The sequence below is a fragment of the Scyliorhinus torazame genome, chromosome 2, assembly GCF_047496885.1.
Source record: "Scyliorhinus torazame isolate Kashiwa2021f chromosome 2, sScyTor2.1, whole genome shotgun sequence".
Lineage (NCBI taxonomy): Eukaryota > Metazoa > Chordata > Chondrichthyes > Carcharhiniformes > Scyliorhinidae > Scyliorhinus > Scyliorhinus torazame.
The window spans coordinates 187736360-187760117 of NC_092708.1; the positions used below are offsets into that span (position 1 = coordinate 187736360).

The 23758-nt window shown below is 48.2% G+C and overlaps 1 protein-coding gene across 2 annotated transcripts in view; it reads left to right on the forward strand.

Moving 5' to 3' along the window:
• The window catches only part of cyp20a1 (cytochrome P450, family 20, subfamily A, polypeptide 1), a 75237-nt gene extending 51701 nt beyond the window's left edge, over positions 1-23536 (forward strand). For both annotated transcript variants that reach the window (XM_072481326.1, XM_072481335.1), the window contains 7 exons: positions 3800-3915; positions 6499-6553; positions 10498-10618; positions 11243-11354; positions 13596-13660; positions 17878-17967; positions 22385-23536. In XM_072481326.1, coding sequence (XP_072337427.1) covers positions 3800-3915; positions 6499-6553; positions 10498-10618; positions 11243-11354; positions 13596-13660; positions 17878-17967; positions 22385-22535 — 710 coding nt within the window. In that variant the 3' untranslated portion in view covers positions 22536-23536. The remainder of the gene's footprint in view (positions 1-3799; positions 3916-6498; positions 6554-10497; positions 10619-11242; positions 11355-13595; positions 13661-17877; positions 17968-22384) is intronic.
• Positions 23537-23758: the final 222 nt, after the last annotated feature.

Sequence of the window (23758 nt, forward strand, 5' to 3'; positions counted from 1 at the left end):
ATTGTTGTAAGACCCCTTTACAGTTGGACTCCAATTCCTTTGTGATAAAGGCAAACATACCATTTGCATTCCTGATTGGTTGCTGTACCGACAGCAAACTGTGTGTGATTTGTGTACAAGGACACCCGGGTTCCTTGTGCTTAAATTCAGTACCAATCGGAAAACCTCAGAGGTGTCCAATTTGTCAATTTTCCATTACATTAAAGACTTGTTCGATATCTACTCCCAGCATAGTCAATCTGTCTTCGATGTTGTTCCCTCAGATTCTGGGGATTAACCGTGTAACCTTAAATAACTAAATATCAGCCTTGGAGAAACAGTTACAGAAGGTTTCTATTCGAGATGATTTGGAATTCAGAAATGCTAAGGAGCAGCAGTAAGGTGTGGAATTTTAGAAGGATTCATGAAAAGAAAAAACAAACTTGCATTTATATTTCACCTTTCATGACCTCGGGACATAATCAAAATGCTTCCCAGCCCTAGTCGCCACTCTTGCTGGGAAACAGGTTAAGAGAATTAATTTGGGGTTTTGTTCAACTTTTCAATAAGGCACAAATAGATTTTCTTTAACCTGAGACGATTACTCAGGAACGATGTGTTGAATAGGACAATGAGAGATAGAATTCTTTTTAAAAATAAATTTAGAGTACCCAATTCATTTTTTCCCCCCAATTATGGGACAATTTAGCGTGGCCAATCCATCTACGCGACACATCTTTGGGTTGTGGGGATGAGACCCATACAGACACAGGGAGAATGTGCAAACATACACGGACAGTGGCCCAGAGCCGGGATTGAACCCGGATCCTCAACGCTGTGAGGCAGCAGTGCTAACCACTGCCCCACTGTGCAGCTGCAATGAGAGATATAATTTGACACAAGCAAGTTAATGGACATAGGGAAGAAAACTAAGCAGCACACATCGTCTATAAATGCTGTTGAAATAGCAAGTGTGAGGTTGTAAAGGTCCTTGGAGTTTTAGCAAATGTGAAAGTTAACATGCTGAACCACAGCAGAGCAGCACTAGCAAACCCAACAGAGCGTTAATCTTCAAAGCCAGAATAGTCAGAAAAGCATAATCAAACCGCACAGTACCTTGGTCAGACCTCACCCAGACCACTGTCCAGTTTTGATCACCCAGGACGCTGATCACCTAAGACGCAAGAGAGTGGTTCGATCACAGGAGGCACAAGGGAGGCTGCTCCCTGGTATTGTCGAAACTTGTGTGGAAAGGCTGGAGAATCCTGGCCTTTTCAACCTGAGAAGGCATCTACATAGAAGCATAGTAAACAGGAGCAGGAGTAGGCCATTCCTGCCCATTGAGCCTGCTCTGCCATTCATTTTTTTTTTTTTTATAAATTAAGAGTATCCAATTAATTTTTTCCAATTAAGGGGCAATTTAGCGTGGCCAATCCAGCTACCCTGCACATCTTTGGGTTGTGGGGATGAAGCCCACACAAACACGGGGAGAATGTGCAAACTCTACACGGACAGTGACCCAGAGCCGGGATCGAACCTGGGACCTCGGTGCCGTGAGGCAACCGTACTAACCACTTGCGCCACTGTGCTGCCCTTTGCTCTGCCATTCATTATGGCTGATCTTCTATCTCAACACCATACTCCTGCACTTTCCCCATACCGCTTGATGTATTTAGTGTGTAAAAATCTATTTCCTTCTTTAATATATTCAGTGACTTTACTCCACAGTTTCCTGTGGTAGGGAATACCATAGGTTCACCACCCTCTTGAGGAAAGAAGTTTTACCCATCTCAGTCCTAATTGACCTACCCCGTATCCTGAGACTGTGACCCTTCGTTCTAGACCTGTCCAGCCAGAGGAAACAACATCCCTCCAGTCTGTCCAGCCCTGTCAGAAGTTTATACGTTTCAATGAGATCTCCTCACAGTCTTCTAAATTCCAGTGAACACAGGCCCAGTTGACACAATCTCTCCACATACGACAATCTGCCGTCCCAGGAATAAGCCTGGTAAACCTTCCCTGCATTCCCTCTATGGCAAGTATATCCTTTTTTTTTAAGAGGAGAACAAGGCTGCACACACCCCTCCAGGTGTGGTTTCACCAAGGCCCTGTACAGCTGCAGTAAAAAACATCCTTGCTCTTGTACTCAAGCCCTCTTGCAATGAAGGCCAACATACCATTTCCCATCAAAATGGTGATCTTGAAGAGGAATACCTGACAGGAAATAGTGTGGAAAAACATAAACAGGTTGGGGAGGGGTTGAGGGAGAGCGTGAGGTGGGGGATGACGGCTCGTGGTTATGGAGGGTTTGAGGAAATGGTTATGGGGTATGGTGTTTGTTAAGAGGCAGAGTGGTCTTAAGACTGATGGTGAAGGGGGTATTAGGGGGCAAGTGGCAATGTATGCTACATTACAATGGCAGAAAAACTGAAATCCCTTTACAAAAAGCACCAGTAGAGCTGAGAAAGATTTGAGCCTAAAGTGGCAATGTATGCTACACTACAATGGCAGAAAAACTGAAATCCCTTTACAAAAAGCACCAGTAGAGCTGAGAAAGATTTGAGCCTGACGCTAACAAGGACTGCTGTTGGCTGTGTCTGCAATAGATGAATGTACCAGTAGATGGCACAATGCTGCATCTTGTTGTCTGCTGATCCCAGCCTGTGCAAATTCCTGCTTGACCACTCGTGCCTGCATGTTGTATTGATGGGGACATGGGGGTGTGGTAGGAGGAGAGGGTAGAGGCAGCATTGTTTTTCCAACAGCTAACAGCTGCTGAAGGCACCTTGCGCTCAGCGGCTCTTCTGAAGTATCTCACTGACAGTATGTTATCCTTCACATGGAATAGCTTCAGGGATAGGCTGGCATGGTGGTAGTCAGCCTGCAAAGCCTGATTGACTGTCACCGCCAAGATAGCAACAACCAGACTTTGTCCTTGCTGAAATGAGCAAATCAGGCTCCAGGGATTAAACAACCAACAGTTATTCCTGTCACCTCCAGGCTGCAGTTCTTGTCCTGTTTTACATGATCTACCATTGTTACAGCTCTTACGATAATTTTAAATCAGGGAGGTCATTGAATTAATTCCTCCAGAACGGTACCTACAGAATCTTCTGCTCCAGCTACACCAGTTCTATTTTAAGTGATTCTGGGCAGAATGTTTCCATCAGTCTGAACCTTTGAAATATTTTGCTTCATTCTCAGGGGTACCAGCAAAATTCAAATTTATTGCACATCTCGAGCAGCGGAGTGACCTTTTGAACCAGGTTAGAGGGTAGTTAAGAATCGACCTTGTGATCTCCCCGTGTCTGCGTGGGTTTCGCCCCCACAACCCAAAGATGTGCAGGGTAGGTGGACTGGCCACGCTAAATTGCCGCTTAATTGGAAAAAAATAATTGGGTACTCTTTTAAAAAAAAATGTTTTTAAAGAGTCGAGCTTATTGATGTTGGGCTGAAGACATGCACAGGTCAAACCATGTAAGGGTGGCAGATTTTGTTCCTTAAAGGATTCGTAAATCCATTGGGTTTGACCATCTGACAGTTTCTTAGAGATGTTTTGCAAATTTAAATCTCTAAACTCCTGTGAAACACTAACAGAACCACAATGATATTGGGAGCCCGTTTGGTGTTCTACGCATTTCTTGTGTGGAAAAACAACCTGACTTCTCTTTTACTTTCTTGAACCTTCGCATCTTTACAATTCAGTTTAATGTTCCATTCCCACAACTTGAAATTGGAAATTGCCCAAATTCAGGTCGGTGTGGATTTTATTTTCTTTGGACTTGTTCAAATTATTTTCCAAACTCGGTTCTCTCCCCAGCCCTCGGAGAAATGGAAGCCACGCTGAGGAGAGTGGCGAAGGAGCGCAAGGAGCAAAGCAACAGTCGGGAAGTGTTCATGGACTCCTTACTTCAGGGTGACCTCAGTGAGAAACAGGTACAGGTGGCTGGGTTGTGAGAGTGTGTGACTGTAGCTGGGCTGTAAATGGGCTACTGGGGCAGCACGGTGGCGCGGTAGTTTGAACTGCTGCCTCACGGCGCTGGGGACCCGGGTTCGATCCCTGCTCTGGGTCACTGTCCGTGTGGCGTTGGCATTCTCTCCGTGTCTGTGTGGGTCTCACCACCACAACCCAAAGATGTGCAGGGTAGGTGGATTGGCCACGCTAAATTGCCCCTTAATTGGAAAAACTAAATGTGCTACTGTAGTGATGGGCAGCCTAGGCGAATGAGAGGCCCTCCTTCATCACAGTGGGCCACAGATTGTAATCAGGCTTGTTCATGAACCTGACCCCATGAATAAGATTAAATACGTTTAATACATGGCCAAAAAAATCATGAGTTATAGAAAATGCTTAATTATATATTAATAGAGGTATCGTCAACTTTAAATGGCAACACTAAAAAGATTTATGCGATGATTGGACCCAGAGGGAGCACACAGTTCCTCACAGTCAATGTTGTTAGCAATCAGCATGCACCTCACTTCACTTGCTTTGCATGCATATCACGTTAGTCAAGGACTTGGACGAAAACCAGTGAAATCTGGCAACCCTGCATGTGATCAGCAGGCAAAAGCAGCAGACACGTGGGAACCCCACCACCTGGAGGTTCCGCTCCAAGTCACTCAGCAATCTGACTTGGAAATATATCGCTGTTCCTTCACTGTCGCCGGGGCGATGCACTGCAGTAACTCACCAAGCTTCCTTGGACAGCACCTTCCAAACCAGCAACCACTACATCTAGAACGACAAGAGCAGAGGACACCTGGGAACCCCCACTACCTGGAGGTTCCCCTCCAAGTCACTCACCACCCTGATGTGGAAAGGTGTTCCCTAATTGTCGCTGGGCAAAACCCTGTAACTCCCTCCCCAACAGCACAGTGGGTTTACCTGCACCTCAAGGACTGCAGCGGTTCAAGAAGGCAACTCACCACCACCTTGTGAAGGGCAACTAGAGATGGGCAATAAATGTTGGCCTAACCAATGACACCCACATCCCGTAAATGAATAAAACAAATTTTTTAAAATGCCTTGTGGGCCGCACTCAGAACCTTGATGGGTCACATTGGCCCACAGGCCACAAATAGCCCAAAATGTGCTCCTGAAACTGGGTGGGGGAGGGGGGAATTAAGGACATGCTCTCTCTCTCATGTCCTCGCCCTCCCCCCAGCTCTGTAACATCCTCCAGCGTCATAACTTTTCAAGATCTCCACATTCCCCCAATTCTAGCCTCTTGCTCAACCATGATTTTAATCTGCACCCCAAGCTTTGGAATTTCCTCTTTAGCTCTCTCCTCCTCTAACACGTTTCTTGAGATCATGGGCGAGATTCTCCGACCCCCCGCCGGGTCGGAGAATCGCCGGGGGCTGGTGTGAATCCCGTCTCTGCCGGTTGCCGAAGTCTCCGGCACCGGATATTCGGCGAGGGCGGGAATCGTGCCACGCCGGTTGGCGGCCCCCCCCCCCCCCCCCGCGCGATTCTCCGGCCCGGATGGGCCGAAGTCCCGCCGCTAAAATGCCTGTCCCGCCGGCGTAGATTAAACCACCTACCTTACCGGCGGGACAAGGAGGCGCTGGCGGGCTCCAGGGGGGCGCGGGGCGATCTGGCCCCGGGGGGTGCCCCCACGGTGGCCTGGCCCGTGATCGGGGCCCACAGATCCGCGGGCGGGCCTGTGCCGTGGGGGCACTCTTTCCCTTTTGCCTCCGCCACGGTGTCCACCATGGCGGAGGCAGAAGAGACTCCCTCCACGGTACATGCGCGGGGATGCCGTGAGCGGCCGCTAACGCTCCCACGCATGCGCCGCCCGGAGATGTCATTTCCGCGTGGGCACCAAAGGCCTTTTCCGCCAGCTGGCGGGGCGGAAATTCGTCCGGCGCCAACCTAGCCCCTTAAGGTTGGGGCTCAGCCCCCAAAGATGCGGAGCATTCTGCACCTTTGGGGTGGCGCGATGCCCGACTGATGTGCGCCGTTTTGGGCGCCAGTCGGCGGACATCGCGTCGTTTCCAGAGAATTTCGCCCCATGGCTTTGGTCACCTTCCCTCATATTTCCTTTTGAGATTGGTGTCTCAAACTTTGGGAGGTGTATGTGATCCTCCACCCGGCGGGCAAGCACTTTCAAAGATCCAATTGTGGCCATGGTATAACAACAACAACTTGCATGTGTATAACCTTCAACACAGTAAAACATCTCAAGATGCTTCACAGGAATGTTATCAAACATCACAGTGTGGAGAATCACAGGCACAGAACCATGTCCTATCCTTGTGCGGGGGTTATAATAGGCAAGGGCCTGCATCCTGAAGTCTTGAATGTAGCCTAGATTACAAGCTCCTCTCCTGGAATGAGGCAACTGTTGTACCAGCTGAGTCCTGGACTCCTGTACATGCAAGGCCACTGCCTCTGATTGCTGTCTCCCAATATTCTGTTTGCTGCATCCAAGTCCCTGAGCCAGGAAAGTCTTTCCTACCAGCTGAAGCCTGATTTCTATGTGAGGATTCTGGTGCAAATCTTTGTTTTGCCAGGTTCTGGAGGACAGTATGATCTTCTCACTGGCTGGGTGTGTGATCACAGCAAATCGTAAGTACAGCTCATTCTAAACACCAAAGCAGTGGGAGTTACAATTACTTGTCCCCAGTTGTTAATCTGTAAATAAAATAAAATCACGATTTCCATTATATAGCACGATTAATGTGTTAAATGTCCCAAAGCCCTTTACAGTAATGTTGCTATTTTGATAATATATGTGTACTCTTATTTTAACCTTGCAAGTCAGTCAGTGAGGCACTCTCTCCCTGAAGGGAAGCTGATCCTTAACACTGGAGCCTGCATAAACTTGGTTTGTACTAAGGCTGCAGTTTAGTTGTCGTAGGTTCTGAAATCCTCTTTAGCTATCATTAAACTTTAGACAGTCAGTGAAAAGTCGTGACTTGGTTATTACAAACACAGAAATACTGACTGCATAGCAACACTCACAAGCCCATGACAATGAGCATCACACAGGATGCTCCGTTCCTTCCTTCAATCTGTTCCCACCATCCCCCAGCCCCTCGCCTTCCTCTGTCACCACAAGCTCCTCTTTGGTATATTTTCCCAAGCTCCCTTCTTCAGCGTCTCACACTTCTCTCTCCCACCAGGCGCCTGCCATCCACTGCTTCACAACCAAGGATCCTTGCTTCGTCCACCCCGACACTGTGACCCAAGTCCAGCTGCCAATCATTCAGCCCACACTGGCCACAACCAAAGAAAGATAACCAAACATGTGGCCAAAAGATGATCAAAGAGGCAGGATTTGCAACACATCTTAAAAGTGGAGAGAATTAAGGGGAGAATTGCAGAGCTTAGGCCTGCCCAGATATCCACACCTCTCTCTTAGTATTATGTTATTATTGTGGTTATTATTATTGGCTATACCTCGCAAGCTAAGTAAGATTGACTTCCTTAAGTCCGAATATGGTTGATGAGGAGGATTCCAGACTGTATGGCTCTCTCACTGTATAGTTGCCCTCTCACCGTTCTGCTGCTGCGCAGTTGCCCTCTCACCATTCCGCTGCTGCGCAGTTGCCCTCTCACCGTTCCGCTGCTGCACAGTTGCCCTCTTACCGTTCTGCTGCTGCGCAGTTGCCCTCTCACCATTCCGCTGCTGCACAGTTGCCCTCTCACCGTTCCGCTGCTGCGCAGTTTCTCTCTCACCGTTCCGCTGCTGCACAGTTGCCCTCTCACCGTTCCGCTGCTGCACAGTTGCCCTCTCACCGTTCTGCTGCTGCACAGTTGCCCTCTCACCGTTCCGCTGCTGCACAGTTGCCCTCTCACCGTTCCGCTGCTGCACAGTTGCCCTCTCACCGCTCCGCTGCTGCACAGTTTCTCCCTCACCGCTCCGCTGCTGCGCAGTTGTCCTCTTGCCGCTCCGCTGCTGCTCTGTTGCCCTCTCACCGCTCCGCTGCTATGCAGTTGCCCTCTCACCGCTCCACTGCTGCGTAGTTGCCCTCTCACCGCTCCGCTGCTGCGCAGTTGGCCCCTCACTGCTCCGCTGCTGCACAGTTGCCCTCTCACCGCTCCGCTGCTGCACAGTTGCCCTCTCACCGCTCCACTGCTGCGCAGTTGCCCTCTCACCGCTCCGCTGCTGCACAGTTGTCCTCTCGCCGCTCCGCTGCTGCGCAGTTGTCCTCTTGCCGCTCCGCTGCTGCTCTGTTGCCCTCTCACCGCTCCGCTGCTATGCAGTTGCCCTCTCACCGCTCCACTGCTGCGTAATTGCCCTCTCACCGCTCCGCTGCTGCGCAGTTGGCCCCTCACCGCTCCGCTGCTGCACAGTTGCCCCCTCACTGCTCCGCTACTGCACAGTTGCCCTCTCACTGCTCCGCTTCTACACAGTTTTTTTTTCTCGTTTTTTTTGTGGGACAGGGGGTGGGATGATTTGGGGGGAGGGGGAGACATGGAGGGATGATATGGGGGGGTGATATGGAGGGGGATGATATGGGGGATGGGATGGGGGGGTGATATGGAGGGGGATGATATGGGGGGATGGGATGGGGGAGATGATATGGGGGGGTGATATGGAGGGAGATGATATGGGGGGGTGATATGGAGGGAGATGATATGGGCGGATGATATGGGGGCAATGATATGGACGGGGATGATATGGGGGGGGGATATGGGGGTGTGACCGCTGCTACACAGTTGCCCTCTCACCGCTCTGCTGCTGCACAGTTGCCCTCTCATCGCTCTGCTGCTGCACAGTTGCCCTCTCACCGCTCCACTGCTGTGCAGATTCCTTCTCGCAGCTCCGCTGCTGCGCAGTTGCCCTCTCACCGCTCCACTGATGCGTAGTTGCCCTCTCACTGCTCCACTGCTGCACAGTTGCCCTCTCACCGCTCCGCTGCTGCACAGTTGCCCTCTCACCGCTCCGCTGCTGCGCAGTTGCCCTCTCACCGCTCCGCTGCTGCGCAGTTGCCCTCTCACCGCTCCGCTGCTGCGCAGTTGCCCTCTCACCGCTCCGCTGCTGCGCAGTTGCCCTCTCACCGCTCCGCTGCTGCGCAGTTGCCCTCTCACCGCTCCACTGCTGCACAGTTGCCCTCTCACCGCTCCGCTGCTGCGCAGTTGCCCTCTCGCCGCTCCGCTGCTGCACAGTTGCCCCCTCAGCCCTCCGCTGCTGCGCAGTTGCCCTCTCACCGCTCCGCTGCTGCACAGTTGCCCCCTCAGCCCTCCGCTGCTGAGCAGTTGCCCTCTCACTGCCCCTCTACTGTGCAGTTGCCCTCTCACCGCTCTGCAGCTGCGCAGTTGCCCTCTCACCGCTCCACTGCTGCACAGTTCCACTCTCACCGTTCCACTGCTGTGCAGTTGCCAGCTCACCGCTCTGCTGTTGCACAGTTGCCCTCTCACCGCTCTGCTGTTGCACAGTTGCCCTCTCACCGTCCTGCTGTTGCACAGTTGCCCTCTCACCGCTCCACTGCTGTGCAGTTGACCTCTCACCGCTCCACTGCTGCGCTGTTGCACTCTCACTGCTCCACTGCTGTGCAGTTGCCCTCTCACCGCTCTGCTGCTGTGCAGTTGCCCTCTCACCGCTCCACTGCTGTGCAGTTGCCCTCTTACCGCTCTGCTGCTGTGCAGTTGCCCTCTCACCGCTCCGCTGCTGTGCAGTTGCCCTCTCACCGCTCTGCTGCTGTGCAGTTGCCCTCTCTCCGCTCCACTGCTGCACAGTTGCCCTCTCACCGCTCCGCTACTGTGCAGTTGCCCTCTCGCCGCTCCACTGCTGCGCAGTTGCCCTCTCGCCGCTCTGCTGTTGCACAGTTGACATCTCACCGCTCCGCTACTGTGCAGTTGCCCTCTCACCGCTCCGCTACTGTGCAGTTGCCCTCTCGCCGCTCCACTGCTGCGCAGTTGCCCCCTCACCGCTCCGCTGCTGCGCAGTTACCCTCTCACCGCTCTGCTGTTGCGCAGTTGCCCTCTCGCCGCTCTGCTGTTGCACAGTTGACATCTCACCGCTCCGCTACTGTGCAGTTGCCCTCTCACCGCTCCGCTACTGTGCAGTTGCCCTCTCGCCGCTCCACTGCTGCGCAGTTGCCCCCTCACCGCTCCGCTGCTGCGCAGTTACCCTCTCACCGCTCTGCTGTTGCACAGTTGCCCTCTCACCGCTCCGCAGCTGCGCAGTTACCCTCTCACCGCTCTGCTGTTGCACAGTTGCCCTCTCACCGCTCCGCTGCTGATCAGTTGACCTCTCACCGCTCCGCTGCTGCACAGTTGCCCTCTCGCCGCTCCACTGCTGCGCAGTTGCCCTCTCACCTCTCCGCTGTTGCGCAGTTGCCCTCTCACCGCTCTGCTGCTGCGCCCATATCCCTCTATTCCCATTCTATTCATGTATTTGTCAATCGACCCTTAAAAGGTACTTTCATACCTGCTTCCACCACCACCTCCAGCAGCGAGTTTTAGGCACCCACTATCCTCTGTGTAAAAAACGTTCCTTACTGTTCTGTATAGTTATCTATTGTCTTAAATGATCACATTTGACTGTGATTTCTCTTTTCCAGTGTGCATTTGGGCCACATACTTTTTGGCCACCTCACGGTCAGTGCAGGAGAAGCTTTACCGAGAAGTAAACCTGGTTCTGGGAAGGAACTCACTCACTTTTGAGAAGCTGCAGGAACTCAGGTGAGGCATGGTTTTTGCAAAGGCCCTAGTTAAGGTGATGTACCAGCAGAGAAGAGACAGTGTTTCTAATTGTGGAGCGCAGTGCGCTGCAAGAACTCTCACTGTGTCCCCAGGACACACGCACACTGTTCCTCAACAAATTCTGAATCTGGAGCTCGGTTGGTAAAGGCACCATCTTGTTTAATAATAATCTAAACAGAACAAGGAACTTCCGGACCCAGTCTCTGGTCTGTGCTGAGAAAGTTGAGCACAGCTGGGAATACAGTGCGTGGTGCTGTAGACCTCTCCACTTATGTGTGCTAACAGTGAATGCCAGATGGCTGTTTGCCTCCTGGGGACATCACAGCTGACCTCGCCCAACATTCAAGCAGCAGTTACTAGACAGTGATTGGAAACCGAATCCCTTGTCAGCTTCCCCCCCCTCTCTCTCTAACCCATGGAGTCACTGGACAGCAATCAGGAGCAGGAACCGCAGGTTATTTCTCTATTCGCTTTCCTAGCCCAAGATCACACACCAGACATTAAACCTGGGATCTCTCCTGTGCTGTGCTGGTTTACATTTACATTGGGTAGTCTCCTGCAGCTTTAGCCAATCTTGTTCTTCCCCCCCCCCCCCCCCCACAGGTACTGTCAGCAGGTTCTGAACGAGACCGTCCGAACAGCAAAGCTCACCCCGGTTGCAGCGCAACTTCAGGAGCTGGAAGGGAGTGTCGACCATCATATCATCCCAAAGGAGGTGAGACAGGAGATCTGGGACTGCAGCAGGTCTGCTCGGTCTCTTGCTTTTTATGCATTGATTATCACTCCCTGTGCATTGACAGTTGTCGCTTCAGGTACAATTGAGACAATGCTCATCTTTCCATACCTCACTTGTGGGATCATTTCATTGTGAGCTGGAATCAGTAGTCCTGGTTGTCCAAGAGAAAAGATTGGTGAAGATAAATGTAGGCCCCTTACAGTCAGAAACAGGGCCATGTATTATAGGGGACAAAGAAATGGCTGAGCAACTGAATACATACTTTGGTTCTGTCTTCACGAATGAGGACACATATCAGATACCAGAAAATAAAAGCAAATTACTGCAGATGCTGGAATCTGAAAAAAACCAGAACATACTGGACAATCTTAGCAGGTCTGACAGCATCTGTGGAAAGAAAAGGGAGCTAATGTTTCGAGTCTGGATGACTCTTTCAAAGCAGATACCAGAAATGTTGAGGAATGCAGGGTTTAGTGTGAGGGAGGAACTGAAGGTGATCAATATTAGTAGAGAAATGGTGTTGGGGAAATTGATGGGATTGAAAGCTGATAAATCCCCAGGGCCTGATAATCTACACAGTAAGAAGTCTTACAACACCAGGTTAAAGTCCAACAGGTTTATTTGGAGTCACTAGCTTTTGGAGCACTGCTCCTTCAGGTGATCACCTGATGAAGGAGCTACGCTCCAAAAGCTAGTGATTCCAAACAAACCTGTTGGACTTTAACCTGGTGTTGTAAGACTTCTTACTGTTCCCACCCCAGTCCAACGCTGGCATCTCCACATCCTTAAATTATTCTACATCCCAGAGTTCTTAAGGAAGTGGATCTAGAAATAGTGGATGCATTGGTGGGCATCTTCCAGGATTCCATAGACTCTGGAACAGTTCCTACAGATTGGAGGGTAGCTAATGTAACCCCATTGTTAAAAAGGTAGGTGGAGAGAAAACAGTGGATTATGGACCAGAAAACCTGATAATGTTAGTTAGGAAAACTTTAGAATCCATTATCAAAGATTTTATAGCTGAACACTTAGAAAACAGTGGCAGGATTGGGCAGAGTCAGCATGCTTGACAAATCTATTGGAATTCTTTGAGGATGTAACTAGTAGAGTTGACAGGGGGTTGGGTGGGAGGGTGAGCTATGAGGAGGATGCAGAGATCCTTCAGTGTGATTTGGATAAGTTGAGTGAGTGCGCAAATGAATGGCAGATGCAGTATAATTTGGATAAATGCGAGGTCATCCACTTTGGTAGCAAAATAAGAAGGCAGACTATTATCTGAATGGCCATAAATTAGGAGAGGGGTATATGCAACAAGTGTACTCGTACGCCAATCAGTGAAGTTAAGCATGCAGGTAAAAAGGTAAATGGTATGCTGGCCTTCACTGTGAGAAGATTTGAGTACAGAAGCAGGGATCCCTTGCAATTATACAGAGCCTTGGTGAAGCCACACATGGAATATTAAGTGCAGTTTTGGCTCCTTATCTGAGGAAGGATGTTCATGCACTAGACGGAGTGCAGCGAAGGGTTACCAGACTGATTCTTGGGATGGCTTCACAGAAACCTATAAAATTCTACAGGACTAGATTGGATTGGATTTGTTTATTGTCACGAGTATCCAGGTACGGTGAAAAGTATTTTTCTGCGTGCAGCTCAAACAGATAATTTGTACATGAAAAGAAGTTTTAATAGATTAGTACGGTTAGAGGAGATGTAAAAAGAGGATCTGTATGAGAGGGCTAGCAGAAAGTCGCCATGCTCAGGCACCATCTTGGAATCAAGGTAGATACAGGAACGATGTTCCCGATGGGGGGAGTGTCCAGAACCAGGGGTCACAGTCTGAGGATACAGGGTAGACCATTTAGGACTGCGACAAGGAGAAATGTCTTCGCCCAGGAGTGGTGAGCCTGTGGAATTCATTTCCACAGGAAGTAGTTGAGGCCAAAATATTGTACGTTTTCAAGAAACAGTTAGATATAGGACTTAAAGCGAAGGGGATCAAAGGATATGGGGGAAAACAGGATCAGACTATTGAATTAGATGATCAGCCATGATCATAATGAATGGTGGAGCAGGTTCGAAGGGCCGAATGGCCTCCTGCTCCTATTTTCTATGTTTCTATATCCAAGGAAGGTACTTCATTCACCCCAAGTGGAATCATTCAAGCAATTCTATGACCCATCGACTATCTCATTCACATTCCCTTTTCCTTCTCTTCCTCAGACTCTGGTAATTTACGCCCTGGGTGTCGTGCTTCAAGATGAAACCTCTTGGCAGTTACCTTACAGGTATCTTCACCTCTTGTTTGTTCCTGTTTACCTATTGTTGGGAGATTCTTTGTCCTCAGAAAAATGATGGATTGCAACATCAGGGAATTGAATTCCTTCCATGTCAGAGTGGAGCTGAGTCTACAAAGATCAGCCATGATCTCATTAAATGGCGGAGCAGGCTCGAGGGGCCAGATGTTCCTGTTCCTAGTTCTTATGTCAGCAGCAATCGGTCCCAGGGCAGGTGCATCAAGGGTTAGATACAGAATAAATCTCCCCGTCAAACACTCCTAGGGCCGGTACAGTACATGGTTGCATACAGAGTGAAGCTCCTTCCATTATCAAAAATGAGAGAGTAATAATGTAGCCAATTTATTTTTTTCTAATTAAGGGGCAATTTAGTGTGACCACTCACCATCCTTCACATCTTTGGGTTGTGGGGGTGAGACCTTTGCAGACACTGGGAGAATGTGCAAACTCCTGGCTTGGGTCACTGTCTGTCTGGAGTCTGCACGTTTTCCCCATGTCTATGTGGGTTCCCTCCGGATGCTCCGGTTTCCTCCCACAGTCCAAAGATGTGCAGGTTAGGTGGATTGGCCATGCTAAATTGCTTTAGTATCCAAAATGTTAGGTGGGGTTACTAGATTACGGGGATAGGATGGAGGTATGGGCTTATGTAGGGTGCTCTTTCCAAGGGCCAGTGCAGACTGGATGGGCCGAATGGCCTCCTTCTGCAATGGAAATTCAATGATTCTTATGAAACTCCACATGGACAGTGACTCGGGGCCAGGATTGAACCTTGGTCCTCGGCGCCGTGAGGCAGCAGTGTTAACCACTGTGCCACCCTGCTGCCGCAATGAGAGAGTAATAATAATAATCTTTATTAGTGACACAAGTAGGCTTACATTAACACTGCAATTAAGTTACTGGGAATATCCCCCAGTCGCCACATTCCGGCACCTGTTCAGGTACACTGAGGGAGAATTCAGAATGTCCAAATTACCTTTCAAGCACGTCTTTCAGGACTTTTGGGAGGAAATCAGAGCACCTGGAGGAAACCCACGCAGATACGAGGAGAAGGAGCAGACTCCGCACAGACAGTGACCCAAGCCGGGAATCAAACCCCGGCCCCTGGCACTGTGAAGCAACTGTGCTAACCATTGTGTAGCTATTTGACTTGGGTTGGAAATTGGTTTGGATGTACAAGACGGAGATTGAGGATAAAGGATACATGTTTACTTTGGCAGGGTGTGACAAGTAGTGTTCCTCAAAGATTTGTGCTGGTGATCAACTTTTAACATATTTATTAAATAATCTTTATTGTCACAAGTAAGCTTACATTAACACTGCATGAAGTTCCTGTGAAAAGCCACTAGTCGTCACATTCCGGCGCCTGTTCAGGTTCACTGAGGGAGAATTCAGAATGTCCAAATTAACTTACAGCATGCCTTTCGGGATTTGTGGGAGGAAACCGGAGCACCCGGAGGAAACCCACACAGACACAGGGAGAACATGCAGACTCTGCACAGACAGTGACCCAAGACGGGAATTGAACCTGCGAGCCTGGCATTGTGAAGCAACAGAGCTAACTACTGTGCTACCGTGCCGCCCAATCAGACTATTAATGAAGGAATAGCGCATTATATACCGAAGTTTGAAGATCACACTAAAGACTTGCTATCCCTGGGAGGGGTAGTAAGTAGAGCAGACTGGGCTTAAGCTGCAAAGAGACATAGGCTAAGAGAGTGAAGAAAACCATTACAAACAGAGTTCAATGTGGTTTAAGTTTGAGACCATCCACTTTGGACCCAAAGAAGATAAATTTGATTATTTTCTAAATGGTTAGAAACTAGAGACTGTGGAAGAACAAAGAGATTGGGGGATCCCAATACACAAATCGTTAAAAACCAGTGGAAACTGCAAAAAGTAATCAAATGGGCTAATGGAATGTTTGTCTTTATCTCAAGGAGGTTGCATTACAAAGGTGTTGCAGTTATGCTTCAGTTGTATGGCGCCTTAGTGACAACCCTTTTGGCTACTGTATTGATATAAGAATCTTGGGACGGAATACAGTGCAAAGTCATCAAAATGATACTGGGCTTAGGGTGTTGAATTACTATTGCTGAAAAGGGATACACATTGCCAAAGCGTTTTGTCTTGCACTCATTAGGACAAATGCAAAAATGTCGAAAAGTCTACTGTTTGATGTGATTCTGTGATTAGGCAACACTTGCTGAACAATCCTGAGTGCACGAATAGCTACACTAACAATTAATTTCAGATGATCAGTCGAATCATTACGTGGCTCATTTATGCTTGCTGGAAGCGACATAAATTGACACACAAAAATCCCTTCTCTGCAAACAAAAGAAATATATTCAAGACGTGCGCCTTTTTTTAATTACCCAGGAGCTTGGGGAGCCTGTAGTTTCCTGGTGCTTTCTCCGTGGCAACACTCAGAATATCAGAGATAACTTGCCAACCAATCATCATCCTTTTCTCCTGCAGTATAAATTGCGATCATTTGAAATTTGGCATTCTTGCATTTGGTTTGATGAGCGCAGAACGAAAAAAATGTTGACAATTTATCTCTCTTTTCAGCAATATTCAAGTTCTGTACGAACAAACCACTGATTAAATCATTACATCAATTTTGCATAATTTTAATCTGTTTTCCCAAGAGTATGGGATATTAAAGGGTAATCTAATAGTGTTTAAAATGTTAAAAGGTTTGGACAGGGTGGTTATACAGAATCCATTTCACCTATTGGAGGAACAAGGGGGACATAAAATTAGAGCTAGGTCACTCAGGAGGGAAAGCAGGAGGCACTTCTTCACACAAGTAACCTGGAATTCCTTTCCCCAAAAGGATAACCTTCAGTCACTGAAGGTAAGTGTGCAGGTGCAGCAGGCGGTAAAGAAGGCTAATGGTATGTTGGCCTTCATTGCGAGAGATTTCGAGTATAGAAGCAGGGCTGTGTTGCTGCAATTATACATGACCTTGGTGAGGCCACACCTGGAGTATTGTGTGCCATTTTGGTCTCCTTCTCTGAGGAAGGATGTTCTTGCTCTCGAGGGAGTGCAGTGAAAGTTTACCAGACTGATTCCAGGGATGGCGGGACTGTCATATAAGGAGAGATTGACTAGGTTGGGATTGTTGTCGCTGGAGTTCAGAAGAATGAGGGGGGATCTCATAGAGACTTATAAAATTCTAACAGGACCAGGGTAGATGCAGGGAAGATGTTACCAATGATAGGTGTGTCCAGAACCAGGGTCACAGTCTTGAGGATTCAGGGTAAACCATTTCGGACAGATATAAGGAGACATTTCTTCACAGTGAGTGGTGAGCCTGTGGAATTCATTACCACAGGAAGTAGTTGATGCTAAAACTTTGAATATATTCAAGAGGCGGCTAGATCTTGCACTTGGGGAGAATGGGATCAAAGGCTATGGGGAGAAAGCAGGATTAGGCTATTGAGTTGGATGATCAGCTATGATCGTGATGAATGGCGGAGCAGGCTCGAAGGGCCAAAAGGCCTCCTCCTGCTCCGATCTATGTATCTATGATAATGGAAACAAATGGAGTTTTCACCACTGCAAGTAGTAGATTTTTATTGGGTATGGGTACCCAGGGACATGGATCAAAGGAGGGTGAATGGAATTGAGGTAGCGATCAGGCATAATCCAATCGAATGACAGAGCAAGTTCAAGGATTGAATGATCTCCTGCTGTCCCTGTGTAAAGTGTTAAGTTAAACTCGTTCACACTAGCTAACCAAAACACATTCCGTCTATACTGGCTTTGGGCACGAGAGTAACAGGACATTACTACCTGGCCTGCTGTGACCTGCACACTCACTTTCTGAACAATTGGTGTTGTGGCCATGGCCTTTGATGGGGCTTTTATGTTGAGAATTGTCACTATCCTCAAATGCATTGTTCTGACTTTTTAAATCTCAAACACCCTGCTCGCTATCCCACTTCTGTTGTTTTATTGGTGAAGATCCAGCTGAATGCATTTGCAGTATGTTAAACTGCATGGCTACCTTCCACATTTAGTGCAAGTTGTACAAAAGAATGCTGAATGTGTCTGTATGTGTCTCCATCTTCTACCTTCAGTTACAAACCTGCGTCTAGAAGCATCCAGTTTTGTGCCAAACAGTATCCCAGTGACGGTAATGTACATTATTCTGACAGGAGATCTGTTTTAACTGAGACACTTGTCTCCTTGTCCTGCAGGTTTGATCCCGAAAGGTTCAATGATGAAGCTGCTAGGAAGCAGTTTACATTGCTGGGGTTTTCCGGAAACCAGGAATGCCCGGAGCTGAGGTAAAACATGTAAGATCCCATGGGTGCTTGACAGGATAGATGCTGGGAGGATGTCCCTCTTGTGAGGGAATTTAGAACTAAGGGGCATAATTTAAAAATAAGGGGTCTCCCATTTAAGTTGGAGAGGAGGAGGAATTTCTTCTCTCGGGATCATTAGGCCGTAGCATTCTCTCCCAAGAGAGCAGCGGTAGCTGGGTCATTGAATATATTGAAGGCTGAGTTAGATAGATCCAACCAGTTTAAACCAGAGACATGGATCAAAGTTTAAACTAATGCAGCAGGGGCATGGGAACCTGGATTGTAGTTTTAGGGTAAGGGAGAATGAGAGTATAGAGGTCAGGAGCACAGATTTGACGTCGCAGGAGGGGGCCAGTGTTCAGGTAGGTGGTTTGAAGTGTGTCTACTTCAATGCCAGGAGTATACGAAACAAGGTAGGGGAACTGGCAGCATGGGTTGGTACCTGGGACTTCGATGTTGTGGCCATTTCAGAGACATGGATAGAGCAGGGACAGGAATGGATGTTGCAGGTTCCGGGGTTTAGGTGTTTTAGTAAACTCCGAGAAGGAGGCAAAAGAGGGTAAGGTGTGGCGCTGCTAGTCAAGAGCAGTATTACGGTGGCGGAGAGGATGCTAGATGGGGACTCTTCTTCCGGGGTAGTATGGGCTGAAGTTAGAAACAGGAAAGGAGAGGTCACCCTGTTGGGAGTTTTTTATAGGCCTCCTAATAGTTCTAGGGATGTAGAGGAAAGGATGGCGAAGATGATTCTGGAAAAGAGCGAAAGTAACAGGGTAGTTATTATGGGAGACTTTAACTTTCCAAATATTGACTGGAAAATATATAGTTCGAGTACAATAGATGGGTCGTTTTTTGTACAGTGTGTGCAGGAGGGTTTCCTGAAACAATATGTTGACAGGCCAACAAGAGGCGAGGCCACGTTGGATTTGGTTTTGGGTAATGAACCAGGCCAGGTGTTGGATTTGGAGGTAGGAGAGCACTTTGGGGACAGTGACCACAATTCGGTGACGTTTACGTTAATGATGGAAAGGGATAAGTATACACCGCAGGGCAAGAGTTATAGCTGGGGGAAGGGCAATTATGATGCCATTAGACGTGACTTGGGGGGGATAAGGTGGAGAAGTAGACTGCAAGTGTTGGGCACACTGGATAAGTGGGGCTTGTTCAAGGATCAGCTACTGCGTGTTCTTGATAAGTATGTACCGGTCAGGCAGGGAGGAAGGCGTCGAGCGAGGGAACCGTGGTTTACCAAGGAAGTGGAATCTCTTGTTAAGAGGAAGAAGGAGGCCTATGTGAAGATGAGGTGTGAAGTTTCAGTTGGGGCGATGGATAGTTACAAGGTAGCGAGGAAGGATCTAAAGAGAGAGCTAAGACGAGCAAGGAGGGGACATGAGAAGTATTTGGCAGGAAGGATCAAGGAAAACCCAAAAGCTTTCTATAGGTATGTCAGGAATAAGCGAATGACTAGGGAAAGAGTAGGACCAGTCAAGGACAGGGATGGGAAATTGTGTGTGGAGTCTGAAGAGATAGGCGAGATACTAAATGAATATTTTTCGTCAGTATTCACTCAGGAAAAAGATAATGTTGTGGAGGAGAATGCTGAGCCCCAGGCTAATAGAATAGATGGCATTGAGGTACGTAGGGAAGAGGTGTTGGCAATTCTGGACAGGCTGAAAATAGATAAGTCCCCGGGACCTGAAGGGATTTATCCTAGGATTCTCTGGGAGGCCAGGGAAGAGATTGCTGGACCTTTGGCTTTGATTTTTATGTCATCATTGGCTACATGAATAGTGCCAGAGGACTAGAGGACAGCAAATGTGGTCCCTTTGTTCAAAAAGGGGAGCAGAGACAACCCCGGCAACTATAGATCGGTGAGCCTCACGTCTGTAGTGGGTAAAGTCTTGGAGGGGATTATAAGAGACAAGATTTATAATCATCTAGATAGGAATAATATGATCAGGGATAGTCAGCATGGCTTTGTGAAGGGTAGGTCATGCCTCACAAACCTTATTGAGTTCTTTGAGAAGGTGACTGAACAGGTAGATGAGGGTAGAGCAGTTGATGTGGTGTATATGGATTTCAGCAAAGCGTTTGATAAGGTTCCCCACGGTAGGCTATTGCAGAAAATACGGAGGCTGGGGATTGAGGGTGATATAGAGATGTGGATCAGAAATTGGCTAGCTGAAAGAAGACAGAGGGTGGTGGTTGATGGGAAATGTTCAGAATGGAGTACAGTCACAAGTGGCGTACCACAAGGATCTGTTCTGGGGCCGTTGCTGTTTGTCATTTTTATCAATGACCTAGAGGAAGGCGCAGAAGGGTGGGTGAGTAAATTTGCAGACGATACTAAAGTCGGTGGTGTTGTCGATAGTGTGGAAGGATGTAGCAGGTTACAGAGGGATATAGATAAGCTGCAGAGCTGGGCTGAGAGGTGGCAAATGGAGTTTAATGTAGAGAAGTGTGAGGTGATTCACTTTGGAAGGAATAACAGGAATGCGGAATATTTGGCTAATGGTAAAGTTCTTGAAAGTGTGGATGAGCAGAGGGATCTAGGTGTCCATGTACATAGATCCCTGAAAGTTGCCACCCAGGTTGATAGGGTTGTGAAGAAGGCCTATGGAGTGTTGGACTTTATTGGTAGAGGGATTGAGTTCCGGAGTCGGGAGGTCATGTTGCAGCTGTACAGAACTCTGGTACGGCCGCATTTGGAGTATTGCGTACAGTTCTGGTCACCGCATTATAGGAAGGACGTGGAGGCTTTGGAGCGGGTGCAGAGGAGATTTACCAGGATGTTGCCTGGTATGGAGGGAAAATCTTATGAGGAAAGGCTGATGGACTTGAGGTTGTTTTCGTTGGAGAGAAGAAGGTTAAGAGGAGACTTAATAGAGGCATACAAAATGATCAGGGGGTTGGATAGGGTGGACAGTGAGAGCCTTCTCCCGCGGATGGAAATGGCTGGCACGAGGGGACATAACTTTAAACTGAGGGGTAATAGATATAGGACAGAGGTCAGAGGTAGGTTCTTGACGCAAAGAGTAGTGAGGCCGTGGAATGCCCTACCTGCTACAGTAGTGAACTCGCCAACATTGAGGGCATTTAAAAGTTTATTGGATAAACATATGGATGATAATGGCATAGTGTAGGTTAGATGGTTTTTGTTTCGGTGCAACATCGTGGGCCGAAGGGCCTGTACTGCGCTGTATTGTTCTATGTTCTATCTTCGATCGAAAAGGGTGTCGAGGATTATGGGGACAGACAGGAAAATGACGTTAAGGCCGCAGTCAGGTCAGCTATAATCATATGGAATGGCGGAGCAGGCTTAATGCCGAATGGACTAGTCCTGTTTTGTATGATTAAAATAGTAAGAAAGATTTCCGTGTAACCATTCTCCCCCTCCAATATTCTGTGTTGGGCTGAGAGTTTGTCCAGGTTCCTTATGAAAGATTTTGATTTTTCTGAGATTTCCTGTCAAACTGTGTCTGAGAACTGTCTGTTTTTAGATTTATTTTAGTGGGAGCCTCTCTCAATTTGTTTTTGAGAGGGGAAATGTGCATCCAGGTGCTATGGTCTTGAAGATTTAAAGCCTGCTCATCAACTTCCACCTTTGTGCATTGGAACAATCAAGTAATGGCCACCAAGGTTTGGCCAAGGACTGGTTCACGTTTGACTGTGATGCCCTCCTTAATAAATAGCTGACTGCTGTTCAGCGGCTGGGCTGTCTGTGGAGTATGTGTACTGAAGGGCACATGAGTGCTGGGAAACTCATTTACAGGTGCAGAATGGCAGTGGGCCACTGCAAGTTTTCTCTGCTCCTCTCTGGAATTCTGTAAAAACCCTCTTTAATCCCTCGAAGTGCTACTACCCCACTGTGAAAAATTCCTAGCAAAGTAAAAATATTGCTGGATGAGTCAAAAACCATTGACATTTGCATTGACACAAATGAATTGTTTCAAAAGCAACCAGTCACCACATGGAATTGTTAGGTTGAATGACATAGGTGTATTTAAGGGAATCTGAATAAGCACATGAGAAGAGGGTGGGTGGAGGCTAGTGTGGAGCATAATTACCAGCATGGACCATTTGGGCAGGATGACATGCTTCACTACTTTAAAATGTTATTTCCCTCTATTTCATTCGCACCCTAGCTCAGGTGATGCCGCGCTGGGTTGGTGCAATTCATCGAGACTCCCATGGAGTATGTCTGCTTGATTGGTCTACTTCTGTCGCTTGGTTTTGGGGGCTATTCTCTCCCAATTACCAGTGATGTGACGAGGGGAAACCAGCTGCATCTAGGAAAAGTTTTGGTCAGTAATATGGACAGCACAAGGGCTCAGTTAGTTTTTTAATGTTGCTGTACCCCCTCGCTCCCGGTCTCAGCTGTCCGTGTTTCTTTTCCCAATAGGTTCGCTTACACTGTGGCTACAATCATGCTGAGCACATTGATCAGGAAGCTGAGCCTGCATCCTGTGGCAGACCAGGTGGTGGAGATGAAGTATGACCTGGTAACCACCCCGAAAGAGGAGGCTTGGATCACTGTCAGCAAGAAAAGCTAGACCGACCCCAGTCAGCCAGCCCGGGCTGAGTGGGAGCTGTGGCAGAGGGAGCCCTGTCGGTAGGACATGGCAATGATTATTCCAACAAGCCAGGCTTGTATCCTTCTCTTCCTCTGAAACAGGAATTACTGCGGATTTTAGCTACTCGGCTCCTCCCCCACTCTTTAAACCATGAAGCTAACGTCAAATGGGTGACCTCTCATCATCAGAAGTCTTCACAGCAGAACCTTTGCATGAGCTGAACCATTCCCTCATTGCAGTGACCAACACTGCAGCAATATGGAAATAGGGATGGCCGTTCTTGATTTTACCGGGAACTCCAGACACACCCACGTCCGTATTGCGAGATATGCATAACAAGCAACAAACCCGACTTGGATAAAATGGGAGAATGTTTAGCGAGTGAAGGAGGAGAGGAAGTGATGATAAAGTGAGATAAGAGATCATGGTGACCACGATAACGTCGAACAATGTTGAATTAATGCACACCTGCTTTTGGGATCATTAGTTTTGTGGCCTAGGCTTTTGTGGGATTTTGTGTTGAGATTTGGGAACAAGTCTTATCACCAGACCACTCCCCTTCAGAATTTGAATCCCACCCATCCCCAATGCTTCCGGTGATAAACCTGTGTCTGGAAGCTGCTAAGTTGATCCAGGATGACAAAGGGGGTGCTTCAGTCGGTCTCAGTATCACTCCCCTCCTTCCCGATGTTAGCTCAAGGAACAGCCAGGCCAGGTTCCTACACCCAATCCAAAACTACCTGTGGACGCCATCTGAAGGGGAATCAGAATATCTCGCTCGGCTCTTTGCATCTGCAAGAAGACCAGGCTGTCTCGACCCAGACAGTTGCCACCTACTGAAAAGGAGAGGAGAATAGACTTTGTTCTATAAACATTGTGTATGGAGGTTTGGTACAGTTATCATGTATGAGAGCGGAACCAGTGGTTACCAGGAGGCTCTGTAATAGCCATTTATCAATAAAATTTCTTGAAGGACGATGTATAGGAGTATGTATCCACCTGTGGTTGCTGCCTAGAAATTAAATGACCTTCAGAGTCTCCCTCACTGAGCCAGTTGTGGTACTTCCTTGCGGCATGGTGCTCTCGTCCAGTCTCAGCAATGGATGACTCAGCATTCTGTTAAAGGATCATAAATCTTGACCCCCTACTGGAAATTGCAATGTGTGGATAATGGGCGAGGAAAGGGTCGCGTTTGGCTGTGA